The sequence below is a fragment of the Tachyglossus aculeatus genome, chromosome 5 (genome assembly GCF_015852505.1).
Source record: "Tachyglossus aculeatus isolate mTacAcu1 chromosome 5, mTacAcu1.pri, whole genome shotgun sequence".
NCBI classification, from domain to species: Eukaryota; Metazoa; Chordata; class Mammalia; order Monotremata; family Tachyglossidae; genus Tachyglossus; species Tachyglossus aculeatus.
This window is the reverse complement of record NC_052070.1, coordinates 31,569,046-31,582,087: the sequence shown is the minus strand read 5'-3', so window position 1 is coordinate 31,582,087 and position 13,042 is coordinate 31,569,046. Positions and strand designations below refer to the sequence as shown.

General features: G+C 50.8%; 1 protein-coding gene across 1 annotated transcript; it reads left to right on the top strand.

Moving 5' to 3' along the window:
* Positions 1 to 324: 324 nt before the first annotated feature.
* Positions 325 to 12,331, top strand: CBLN2 (cerebellin 2 precursor). Its single transcript, XM_038746572.1, has 4 exons — positions 325 to 368; positions 3,735 to 4,195; positions 9,242 to 9,361; positions 10,784 to 12,331. Exons 2-4 carry the CDS (start codon positions 3,830 to 3,832, stop codon positions 10,979 to 10,981), a joined length of 684 nt encoding a protein of 227 aa, XP_038602500.1. The 5' UTR covers positions 325 to 368; positions 3,735 to 3,829; the 3' UTR covers positions 10,982 to 12,331.
* Positions 12,332 to 13,042: the final 711 nt, after the last annotated feature.

The following is a 13,042-nucleotide window of genomic DNA, read 5'->3' as shown; positions in this document are numbered from 1 at the left end:
AGTGGACAGGGACGGGAAGAGGGGATAGAGACGCGGTAGTGAGCTCGTCGTGGGTTTGGATCGTCTCTATTGCTGTATTGTACTCTCCCAAGAGCTTAGGACAGTGTTCTGCGCCCAGTAAGCTCTTAATGAACAGGACTGAATGAGCAGGGCAGGGGCAGGGGCAGGGGCAGGTCAGGATCTGAACTGAGAAGGGGTAGGGACGGTGGATGGGGCAGGGGAAGGAAGAGGACAGGGAGCGGGGCGCAGAGCGGGGGCTGGAGGAAAGGGTGGGGCAGACCATTTTTAGTGACTTTCAGTGCGGTCCGGAGGTGGACTCCCGAAGGAGCGAATCCCGAGAAAACTGAAGGGTCCGAAAGACCGTCCCGGTGAGAGGGGACAGGGAAGCAAGGAGGGAGGTGGAGAAAGGAGAAAGAAAGCTAGATGAGCGGAGCAGGACAAGTCTTGAGCATCTAGTAGCCCTTGGGTTGTGAAGTCTAGTGTGTGTGTGTGTGTGTGTGTGTGTGTGTGTGTGTGTGTGTGTGTGTATACGGTGGGTGTTCACAAGTTGGGAGAGTGGCAGTGAGTAGGATACCTTTGTGAGCAGATACAGTGTATATGGGTTTGTGTGTGTTTGGGTCTGTGGTGTAGCAGTGAGGATTAGGAATGTGTGTCCTTAAATGTGGGTATATGCCAAATGTGCACGCGAATGGGGATGTCGGTGATCTTGTGTGACTGCATGTGAATGTCTACTGCGTCTACGGGTGCAGAGGCAGGTCATGCATGTGATAGTATGTATACAGAGTGTGTGCGCTAGTGTGTCCAGTGAGGGAGTACTGTGTTGAGGGCATGTACAGTGTGTGTGTGTGTGTGTGTGTGTGTGTGTGTGTGTGTGTGTGTGTAAATTACAACGTAAGGATGCGATGCTGAGTGCGACGGTACGGCCAGTTTGTGTGTGAAGCGGGCGTGTGGGTCTCTAAGCGGTTGTGAGAGAGGGAGTGGATGGGTGTGAAGGCCTGCTGAGATATGCGGAGGCTGGGAAAATGGGTGTGAAGTGCGTGGGCCACAAGGGGGGTTTGGCCTCCCTCGTGGGGGAGGAACGAGCTCCCTCCTGTCGGGAGCAGGAGTAGCCCCCCTCCCCTGCCCCCTGCCCCTTCCTCCCGTCTCTCCCGCCCCTGGCCCGCCCGCCCACTTTCTCCCCGGTGCCTGATTTCAGAGGCCCGGAGTTCCCGGGGAACTCCCCGGAGCCTGGTCCCAAGAGAGGAGGCTGTGCCTGGGAACGCCCCCCACCCCTGGGGCCTGAGTTCAGGAAACGAGGCTGTGCCTGGGACCCCCCCCCCCCCCCGGGGCCTGAGTTCAGGAGATGAGGCTGTGCCTGGAAACGACCCCCTCCCCCGGGGTCTGAGTTCAGGAGAAGAGGCTGTGTCTGGGAACGACCCCCTCCGCAAGGTCCTGAGTTCAGGAGACGAGACTGTGCCTGGGAACCCTCCCCCTCCCTCGGCGCCTGAGTTCAGGAGACGAGGCTGTGCCTGGGAACGACCCCCATCCCCGGGGCCTGAGTTCAGGAGAGGAGGCTGTGCCTGGGAAACCCCCCCCCACCTCCCCCGGGGCTTGGGTTCAAGGGAGGGTCGTTCCAGGTGGAAGGGTGCGGATGACCCTCATCGCCCCCTTTTCGTATCCGGCTTCATCGCGGGGTGTGTGCGAGTGCTCTGCACACAGTAAGCGCTCAATAAATACGATTGAATGAATGAATGGATGGGAGGCTGGGCCTGCCTCAATTCCCGCCTCCCAGCCCCGCAGCCTCGACGTCCCCAGGGGCGGGGGGGGAATTCCCAGAGCCGTAGGATGGGGAGGGGGCTCTAGAGAAGCAGCGGGGCTCAGCGGCAAGAGCCCGGGTTTGGGACTCGGAGGTCGTGGGTTCTAATCCCGGCTCTGCCCCTTGTCTGCTGTGTGACTTTGGGCGAGTCACTTCACTTCTCTGTTCCTCAGTTACCTCATCTGTAAAGTGGGGACTAAAACGGTGAGCCCCACGTGAGACAACCCGAGCGCTTAGAACAGTGTTTGACACATAGTAAGCGCTTAACAAATATCATCATTATTATTCTCTGTGCCTCAGTTCCCTCATCTGGAAAATGGGGATGAAGACGGTGAGCCCCACGTGGGACAACCTGGTCACCTTGTATCCCCCTCAGAGCTTCGCACATAGTAAGCGCTTAATAATAACAATAATAATGATGGCATTTTTTAAGCGCTTACTATGTCAGCTTTGTGACTTTGGGCAAGTCACTTGACTTCTTTGGGCCTCAGTTTCCTCATTTGTCAAATGGGGATGAAAACTGTGAGCCCCACGTGGGACATCCTGATCACTTGTATCCTCTCCAGCGCTTAGAACAGTCCCTTGCACATAGTAAGTGCTTAAAAAATGCCATTATTATTATTATCATTATTGTTGTTATTATTATTATTATATGCCAAGCACTGTTCTAAGCGCTGGGGTAGATACAAGGGAATGAGGTTGTCCCACGTGAGGCTCATTCCAAATACCATCATTCTGGTAATGGTGATGATGATTTTGTCTATCGGTTGCAAGAGCGGTGGGGATTGCGGCCTCCCTGCCAGCCCTGTCCCAGCTCAGAGGAGCAGAGGAGGGAGAAGCCCCCCTCCACCGGGCAGGCCCCGGGCTTGGCATATAATAATAAATAATAATAATAATGGCATTTGTTAAGCGCTTACTATGTGCAAGGGACTGTTCTAAGCGCTGGGGAGGATACAAGTGATCAGGTTGTCCCACGTGGGGCTCACAGTCTTAATCCCCATTTTATAGATGAGGGAACTGAGGCCCAGAGAAGTCAAGTGACTTGCCCAAAGTCACACAGCTGACATAGTAAACGTTTAACAAATGCCATTATTATTATTATTATTGTTATTATTATTAAACGTTTACTATGTGCGAAGGGCTGGGGGCCCGCTGTTTGGTAGGGACCGTCTCTATATGTTGCCAACTTGTACTTCCCAAGTGCTTAGTACAGTGCTCTGCACACAGTAAGCGCTCAATAAATGCGATTGAATGAATGAATGAATGGGGGCTGACCAGGTGACCAGGTTGCCCCACGTGAGGCTCAAAGTCTTCATCCCCATTTTCCAGATGAGGGAACTGAGGCCCAGAGAATAATAATGATGACGTTTGTTAATCAATCAGTCGTATTTATTGAGTGCTTACAGTGTGCAGAGCACTGTACTAAGCGCTTGGGAAGTACAAGTTGGCAACATATAGAGATGGTCCCTACCCAATAGTGGGCTCACAGTCTAGAAGGGGGAGACAGAGAACAAAACCAAACATACTAACAAAATAAAATAAATAGAATAGATATGTACAAGTAAAATAAATAAATAAATAAATAGAGAAATAAATATGTACAGGTGCTGTGGGGAAGGGAAGGAGGTAAGATGGGGGGGATGGAGAGGGGGACGAGGGGGAGAGGAAGGAAGGGGCTCAGTCTGGGAAGGCCTCCTGGAGGAGGTGAGCTCTCAGTAGGGCCTTGGAGGGAGGAAGAGAGCTAGCTTGGCGGATGGGCAGAGGGAGGGCATTCCAGGCCCGGGGGAGGACGTGGGCCCGGGGTCGATGGCGGGACAGGCGAGTTAAGCGCTTACTATGTGCCAAGCACTGTTCTAAGCGCTGGGGTTGTCCCACGTGGGACTCACATTCCAAATACCATCTTTCCGGTGATGGGGATGATCTTTTCTGTCGGTTGCAGGAGCGGTGGGGATTGCGGCCTCCCTGCCAGCCCCGGGCCGGCCCAGAGGAGCGGAGGAGGGAGAAGCCCTCGGGCGGCCCCCGGACAGCCCCCCGATGCCCGGGCCCGGGCGGGGCTGCTGCTGCAGCGGGCCCTCGGTGCCCATGGCGAGGCGGGGCGCGGGGCAACGGGGTCCCTGGCTGGCACCGGGCCTGGCCCCGGCCCTGGGGCTGCTGCTGCTGTTGCTGCTGCTGCCCGGCGGGCGGCCGGTGCGGGCGCAGAACGACACGGAGCCCATCGTGCTGGAGGGCAAGTGCCTGGTGGTCTGCGACTCCAGCCCCGCCGCCGACGGCGCCGTCTCCTCGTCGCTGGGCATCTCCGTGCGCTCGGGCAGCGCCAAGGTGGCCTTCTCCGCCACCCGCAGCACCAACCACGAGCCGTCCGAGATGAGCAACCGCACCATGACAATCTACTTCGACCAGGTCGGAGCCCGGCCCCCGTCCCACCCGCGGCCGCCACGGCCCCTCGCCCCCCTGGCATAATAACGATAATAATGATAACATTTATTAAGCGCTTACTATGTGCCAAGCACTGTTCTAAGCGCTGGGGAGGCTACAAGGTGATCAGGTTGTCCCACGGGGGGCTCACAGTCTTAATCTTGTACATACTTGTACATATCTATTCTATTCATTTTATTTTGTTAGTATGTTTGGTTTTGTTCTCTGTCTCCCCCTTTTAGACTGTGAGCCCACTGTTGGGTAGGGACTGTCTCTATATGTTGCCAACTTGTACTTCCCAAGCGCTTAGTACAGTGCTCTGCACACAGTAAGCGCTCAATAAATACGATTGATTGATTGATTGATTGATTAATCCCCATTTTACAGAGGAGGTAACTGAGGCGCAGAGAAGTTAAGTGACTTGCCCAAAGTCACACAGCTGAAAGTTGGCAGAGCTGGGCTTTGAACTCATGACCTCTGACTCCAAAGCCCGGACTCTTTCCAGTGAGCCACACTGCTTCTATCTATCCATCCATCCATCCATCCATCCGCGATGAAGAGAAGCAGCGTAGCTCAGTGGAAAGAGCCCGGGCTTTGGAGTCAGAGGTCATGGGTTCAAATCGCGGATCCACCACTTGTTAGCTGGGTGACTTTGGGCAAGTCACTTAATTTCTCTGAGCCTCAGTGACCTCATCTGTAAAATGGGGATGAAGACTGTGAGCCCCCCCATGGGACAACCTGATCACCTTGTAGCCTTCCTAGCGCTTAGAACAGTGCTTTGCACATAGTAAGAGCTTAATAAATGCCATTATTATTATTATTATCTATCCATCCACTCATTCAATCGTAGTCACTGAGCGCTTACTCTGGGCAGAGCGCTGGACTAAGCGCTCGGGAAGTACGATTCGGCAACTTTGGAAAGAGCCCGGGTGTGGGACTCGGAGGTGGTGGGTTCGAATCCCGGCTCCGCCGCTTGTCGGCTGGGTGACTTTGGGCAAGTCACGTCACTTCTCTGGGCTTCAGTGACCTCATCTGGAAACGGTAAGCCCCACGTGGGACAACCTGACTACCTTGTATCACCCCCAGCACTTAGAACAGTGCTTCACACATCGTAAGCGCTTAACAAATGCCATCATTATTATTATCACTTCTATATATAGACGGTCCCTACCCAACAACGGGCTCACAGTCTAGAAAGGGCTCACAACATTCATTCATTAATTCATTCAATCGTATTTATTGAGAGCTTACTGTATGCAGAGCACTGGATTTAGTGCTTGGGAAGTACAAATCGGCAACGGTTAGAGACGGTCCCTACCCAACAACGGGCTCACAGTCTAGAAGGGGGAGACAGATAACAAGACAAAACAAGTAGACAGGCGTCAATACCATCGGAATGAATAGAATCACAGCTATAGACACATCATTGATAAAATAGAATAATAGATACGCACAAACTAGAGTAATACGTATGTACAAATATATAGAAGTGCTGTGGGGAGGGGAAAGGGGTAGGGTAGAAGGAGGGGGGGGCGATGAGGAGGGGAGGAAGAGGAGGAGAGGAAAAAGGGGGACTCAGTCTGGGCAGGCCTCCTGGAGGAGGTGAGCTCTCAGTAGGGCTTTGAAGGGAGGAAGCGAGCCAGTTTGGCGGATGTGTGGAGCCACGCACCCTGCAGTTTCCCCACCTACAATAATAATAATAATAATAATGGTATTTCTTAAGCGCTTACTCTGCGCCAAGCACTGTTCTAAGCGCTGGGGGAGACACAAGGTAATCGGGTTGTCCCACGTGGGGCTCACGATCTTAATCCCCATTTTACAGATGAGGTAACTGAGGCCCAGAGAAGTTAAGTGGCTTGCCCAAAGTCACACAGCTAAGTGGTGGAGTCTGGATTAGAACCCATTCCCTGTGACTCCCAAGCCCCTGCTCTTGCCACTAAACCACACTGCTTCTCTGACCCGCTACAGTCCCCAGCCAGCTCCGGTCCTGGGCAGGCACACGCAAAATACACTGTGAGCCCGTTGTGGCCAGGTATCATCTCTCTTAATAATAATAATAATAATAATAATAATAATAAATTTGCTAAGCGCTTGCCATGTGCCAAGCAGTGTTCTAAGCGCTAGACTTTCCAAGCGCTTAGCACAGTGTTCTGCACATAGTAAGCGTTCAATAAATATGATTGAATGAACGAATGAATGAATATTCATTCAATTCATTCATTCATAATGAATAATAATGATGGTATTTGTTATGCGCTTACTATGTGCCAGGCACTGTTCTAAGCACTGGAGTAAATACAGGGTAATCAGGTTGTCCCATGTGGGGCTCACGGTCTTAATCCCCATTTTACAGATGAGGGAACTGAGGCACAGAGAAGCGAAGTGGCTGGCCCAAGGTCACACAGCAGACAAGTGGCAGAGCCGGGATTAGAACCCAAACCCGTGCTCTTTCCACTAAAATGCGCTGCTTCTCAAACCATTCACACCGCCCGCGCACCTAACCCCGTGCTAATCCCCACCTTATAATAATAATAATAATAATAATAATAATAATAATAATAATAATAATAATATTTGTTAAGTGCTTACTATGTGCCAAGCACTGTTCTGAGTGCTGGGGTAGATACAAGGTAATCAGGTTGCCCCACGTGGGGCTCATAGTCTCAACCCTCATTTTACAGATGAGAGAACTGAGGCCCAGAGAAGTGAAGTAACTTGCCCAAAGTCACACAGCTGAGAAGGGGCAGAGCCGGGATTAGAAGCAGTGTGGTGTAGTGGAAAGAGCCCGGGCTTGGGAGTCAGAGGTCGTGGGTTCTAATCCCGGCTCTGCCCCTTGTCAGCTATGTGACTTTGGGCAAGTCACTTGACTTTTCTGGGCCCCAGTTCCCTCATCTGTAAAATGGGGATGAAGATTGTGAGCCCCACGTGGGACAACCTGATGACCTTGTATCTGCTCCAGCGCTTAGAACAGTGCTTGGCACATAGTAAGCCCTTATCAAATACCATCAATTATTAATTATTATTATTATTAGAACCCCCCGCTGTTGGGTAGGGACCGTCTCTATATGTTGCCAACTTGTACTTCCCAAGCGCTTAGTACAGTGCTCTACACACAGTAAGCGCCTCAATAAATACGACTGAAAGAATGAATGAACCCACGGACCTCTGACTCCCAAGCCCAGGGTCTTTCCACTAGGCAACCCACCCACCCAACCCCACCACCCCTGTACTGAGCGTCCCGGGTCCGGGAGTGAGGGGCAGAAACCGCTGTCTGCCCCAGGATCAGCATCCGAGTCCCCGCAGGCCATGCAGGGCGGGGCCGGAGGTTGGGTAGCCGGGCCAGCTCCTCTGGCGGGCAGCGAATGTGTCTTTTTATTGTTCTATTGTACTCTCCCAAGAGCTTCGCACAGTGCTTTGCACACTGTAAGCGCTCAGTAAATGCAATTGAATGAAGGCATGAATCTGGAGAAGCTGTCCCCGAATGTGTGCTGTGTGACCTTGGGCTAGCCTCTTCACTTCTCTGTGTCTGGAAAACGGGGAGGAAGACTATGAGCCCGTTGTTGGGTAGGCACCGTCTCTATATGTCACCAGCCTGTACTTCCCAAGCGCTTAGTACAGTGCTCTGCACACAGTAAGTGCTCAATAAATACGATTGAATGGATGAATGAATGAGCCCCAAATGGGACAAACTGATTACCTTTTATCTACCCCAGGGCTTAGAACAGTGCTTGGCACATAGTAGGCGCTTAACAAATACCATTGTTATTATTATTTTTATTATTCTTATCATGCAGGCTCGGGTCCTTGGGGATACGGGGGGCGGCTCCGGCCGGGGAGGCGCAGGGAGGTCATTTAACTTCTTTGGGTCTCAATGACCTCATCTGTAAAGTGGGCATTAATCTGTGGGCCCCATGTGGGACAGGAACTGGGTCAAAATTGATTACCTTGTATCAACCCCAGGGCTTAGAACAGTACAGCATGGCTTAGTGGAAAGAGCCCGGGTTTGGGAGTCAGAGGTCGTGGGTTCTAATCCCGACTCCATCACTTGTCAGCTGTGGGACTCTGGGCAAGTCATTTCACTTCTCTGTGCCTCAGTTAACTCATCTGTAAAATGGGGATGAGGACTGTGAGCCCCAAATGGGACAACCTGCTGACCTTGTATCTACCCCAGCGTTTAGAACAGTGCTTGGCACATAATAAACGAACAGTGCTTCGCACATAATAAACGCTTAACAAATACCATCATTATTATTATTATTACTTGGCATATAGTAAGCACTTCACAAATACAATAATAATAATAATAATAATAATAATTATTATTATTATTATTATTTCCCTCCATCCCGGCCTCCTCGTTCCCTTCGACTGAAAACTTCTTCCGCCAGCCGCTGCCTCACTCCCGGGGCCCGGGGGAAAGTCCGGGGAAAGCCCGCGATGTTGCGGGGCGGGGACGGACCTGCTGCGGGCCGGAGAAGTTTCAGGTCAGATACAGAGCATCCAAAAGACTCACTCCTTGGATCGAGGTGATCAACGCCCCCGGAGGGACGCCTCGACCTTGCAACCAGAAGCGGCGTGGCTTAGTGAAAAGAGCACAGGCTTGGGAGTCAGAGGACGTGGGTTCTAATCCACCTGTCTGCTGTGTGACCCTGGGCAAGCCACTTCACTTCTCTGGGCCTCAGTTACCTCGTCTGTAAAATGGGGATTAAGACTGTGAGCCCCACGTGGGACAGCCTGATTACCTTGTATCTCCCCTAGCTCTTAGAACAGTGCTTGCCACATAGTAAGCGCTTAACAAATGCCATCATTATTACTGTTGTTACCGGCCGAGGCCTGCTGCCTGTCCCTGCTCCATCCTCATACTCAATTCCCCGGGCCTCGCATCCTGCTGGTCCGAAAAGCCCCTTTCCTCCTCCTGGGCCCCCCAAACAGCAAAGAATCCGAGCTGGGACCCTGCTGTTCGAGTGACTCGGAGGTGGGGTGGGGCGGGCCTGACCATACTCTCTTTCCTTCCCTTCTCTTCCCTTTCAGGTGCTGGTCAACATCGGCAATCACTTCGATCTCGCCTCCAGCATATTTGTAGCACCAAGAAAAGGAATTTATAGTTTCAGTTTCCACGTGGTCAAAGTGTATAACAGACAGACGATCCAGGTGCGTGAGTTGCTCCTCCCACAGGGATGGGGAAGGGATGGGGAGAACACCAGGCACAGCCCACGCAGAGGATGGGAGTGGACGCTGAAGGGCTTTTGAAAATCCAAGGAACAGGGAATCAAGTAAGGTGGTTTCTTGTTTCTGTCCTCTGAGGGCAATGAGTATGGAGGAATCATGGTGTGGTGGACAGAGCACAGGCCTGGGCATCAGAAGGTCGTAGGTTCTAATCTCGACTCTGACACTTCTCCGCTGTGTAACCATGGATAAATCACTTCACTTCTCTGGGTCTCAGTTTCCTCATCTGTAAAATGGGGATTAAGATAGGGAGTCCCACGTGGGACGGATCTGTGTCCAACCTGATTAGCTTGTACTTCCCAAGCGATTATTACAGTGCTCTGCACACAGTAAGCGCTCAATAAATATGATTGAATGAATGAATTATCTTCTATCTACCCCAGAGTTTAGAACAGGGCTTGACACAGAGTAAGTGCTTAACAAATACCATCATCACAGCGTGGCTCAGTGGAAAGACCACGGGCTTTGGAGTCAGAGATCATGGGTTCAAATCCCGGCTCTGCCACTTGTCAGCTGCGTGACTTTGGGCAAGTCACTTAACTTCTCTGTGCCTCAGTTCCCTCATCTGTAAAGTGGGGATTAAGACTGTGAGCCCCATGTGGGACAACCTGATCACCTTGTAAACTCCCCAGCGCTTAGAACAGTGCTTTGCACATAGTAAGCACTTAATAAATGCCATCATTATTATTATCATTATTATTACTATTATTATTAGGAAAGCCATAATTCACCCACCCAGAAGGCCAACATAGCCCCATCCCTCCTCACCCAGACAGCGACCTAGACACTGTCCACATACCCCCATTCAGATACCCACTGAGGCACCTCACCCTCCACATAGACACCTTTCTACATCCAGACAACCACCTAGAGACCACGCACTTCATTTTAGACACCTTCCACACACACTCATTCAGGCAGCCACCGGAACACCCCTCCCTTCCCCTAAACACCCTCAACATCCACCCTTAAAACCCCACCCTTCCACATTCCAACACCCCTTGGATCCACTACCCCCAAACCTGCATGCCTCAGTGGAAAGACCACGGACTTGGGAGTCAGAGGTCATGGGTTTGCATCCTGGCTCTGCCATTTGTCAGCTGTGTGACCTTGGGCAAGTCATTTAACTTCTCTGCACCTCAATTACCTCATCTGTAAATGGGGATTAAGGCTGTGAGCCCCACGTGGGACAACCCTCATTACCTTGCATCCCTCCAGCACTTAGAACAGTGCTTGGCACATAGTAAGCGCTTAACAAATACAATCATCATTATTATTATTAATAGGGATCCCCCTCTCTCTGTGTGTCTGTCTCTCTGTGTCTCTGTCTCTCACTCGATCTTCTAGGTGAGTTTAATGCAAAATGGCTACCCGGTGATTTCAGCATTTGCCGGAGACCAGGATGTTACCAGAGAAGCTGCCAGCAACGGGGTCTTACTCCACATGGAAAGGGAAGACAAAGTGCACCTCAAGCTGGAAAGGGGAAACCTCATGGGAGGCTGGAAATACTCCACCTTCTCTGGCTTCTTGGTGTTTCCACTATAAGCGCCTGAAGGATCCCCAGCCGCGATCTGGCCAGAGTCCAGGGCAACCTCACCTCCCAGTCCTCTGGAACATGCAAAGTGCTGCAGACTCTTCGGGTGGAAGAAGAATTTCCTTCCAGACCCAATATTATTCCGAACAGTGATAATTCCACCAGAGCCCACGTCTCCAGCTAGTTTTTGACCACAGAGGTCTTTGGGAGCCGAACAGTGATCGACCTGAGCAATTTGTACCTGTGATTGTAAAGTCAATCTTGGAGTTGAATGTCGGGCACAGTGACCCTGTTTTCCTTTGCTGTTTTTTTTTTTGTCGTCCTGAGGAGACGAGGAGTTAGGACCCCACCATTTGCCTTCAAGACTCCCCAGAGAGTCAGAGGAAACATCTCAGTTGCTGAGGGCTCCAGTGTGCTGGCAAGGCTACAGGACTGAGTGGCTCCAAACCCAGCTCAGTCTTCATCTTGGGGAGGGGGAAGGAGGGGCTCTGGGTGCAGAAGAGGGCACTAGGAACAACCTGGGCCAAGAAATGTTTTATCCAGAGGAGCAGATTTTGCACGATTGGAATATCCGGTTTTGTTTTGTGTTGTTCGTGTTTTTCCTTGACAAATTTTTTGAACCCCCCCCCCCCATTTTTGTTGGGGTGGCTTGAAAAAGGTAAAGTCAGTTGATCGATAAGACCAAATCCCCCCTCCCCCTCAAACCCCTGTAGGTCAAGGAATGGTAATCGTCGAACAGTTCTGCCAGCTTTTTCCCAGAGAACATCTCAGGAGAACTTCAGAGTCCTGGGGGTCTTTGCTTTGCAATCCAGAATCTTTCAGGATCTTGACCTTTGGATGTGGTCTGACTTGTCTAGAAGTGAACGTGGAGGCTGTGATGATCTTATTTGACCAAATCTCCTGAAATACATTGTTTCTTTGCGTTACCAAGTCTATCCGTGGTCTCCTCGGCTGTTCTCATTTAATCCCTTTCATTCACCCATGCTCGAGCAAGCTCCTTTCCCCTGCTAACGAAAGGGAGGAAACCCATCATTTCTGGAAAGGGGCATCTGCGAAGTTTTTGTGGACATGGGGCTGCATTGGAGTGGGGTGCGGCGTTGGTTGAAACTTTCCAGTGAAGCATCTTGGGAGGGGAGTCTTTTTTTCATATTTACCTTGTGTAATGACCCCACCGCTGTTAAATCCAGGGCCGGTGAGTTGAATGGCAGGCTTCTAGGTGCCTGAGAAAATGCAACTTACCAACAGGTGAAAGAGGAGACATTTAATTGATGAGAATCCATCTTCCTTTCGTCAATGTAACCAAAATACTGAAGACAAAACAGTAACATTTACGATTTAGAATAAATGGGTTGGATGTCTGATGTGTTTTTTTCTGAAAGTGCAAATTGTTAGACTACATGCTTTCACTCTAAATTATATTTGTGGTTTGGTACTGGGTTCCAGCACTGCACTCACATAACTGGAAAATCAAGACGCAACCCACCACAGAGGGACTTCTCTTCTTTGATGATGTACAATGGCCTGGGGCTCCAAACTCATTTCTGTAGGAAATGAAGTGATAATGAGAATGGAGAAGGCCCCCTAGGAGCCTCTTGGATGTTTCTGCTCATTCTATTGGGGATTTTCAGACAGTAGTGGTGACCAGAGGTGAAATAGCTGTTCTTGTTCAGTGGGCTCTTGTCGGGAAGGAGCAAAGACCAAGGGATGTCTCACAAGCTACCACCATATTCCTGTTCTAAACTGATCACCTGCATAAGTGTGACGAGATCACAGTATGTACAAGTGATGAAAGCAGTTTCTTTGTAGCTGAGCAATTTTCACTTTCCACTCTGAGATGTCTCTGCCTTTTTTTTTTCATTTTAGTTTTCTTCCCATAATTTCTCGAGGGCCTAATTTCTAGAATCGCCAGAAGTCCCATCAATTGTGTATCCCTTATTTCCTTGGTTTGTGCCTTTTCCCCAAGAAGGTCTGTTGGGAGGTAGCTTATAAGTCTATATTTGAGTGGCCTCTCATCCAGAATCCAGGGCAATGGAAGTAGACTTCAATGATGGCATCAGTTCTCCAGAATTGGT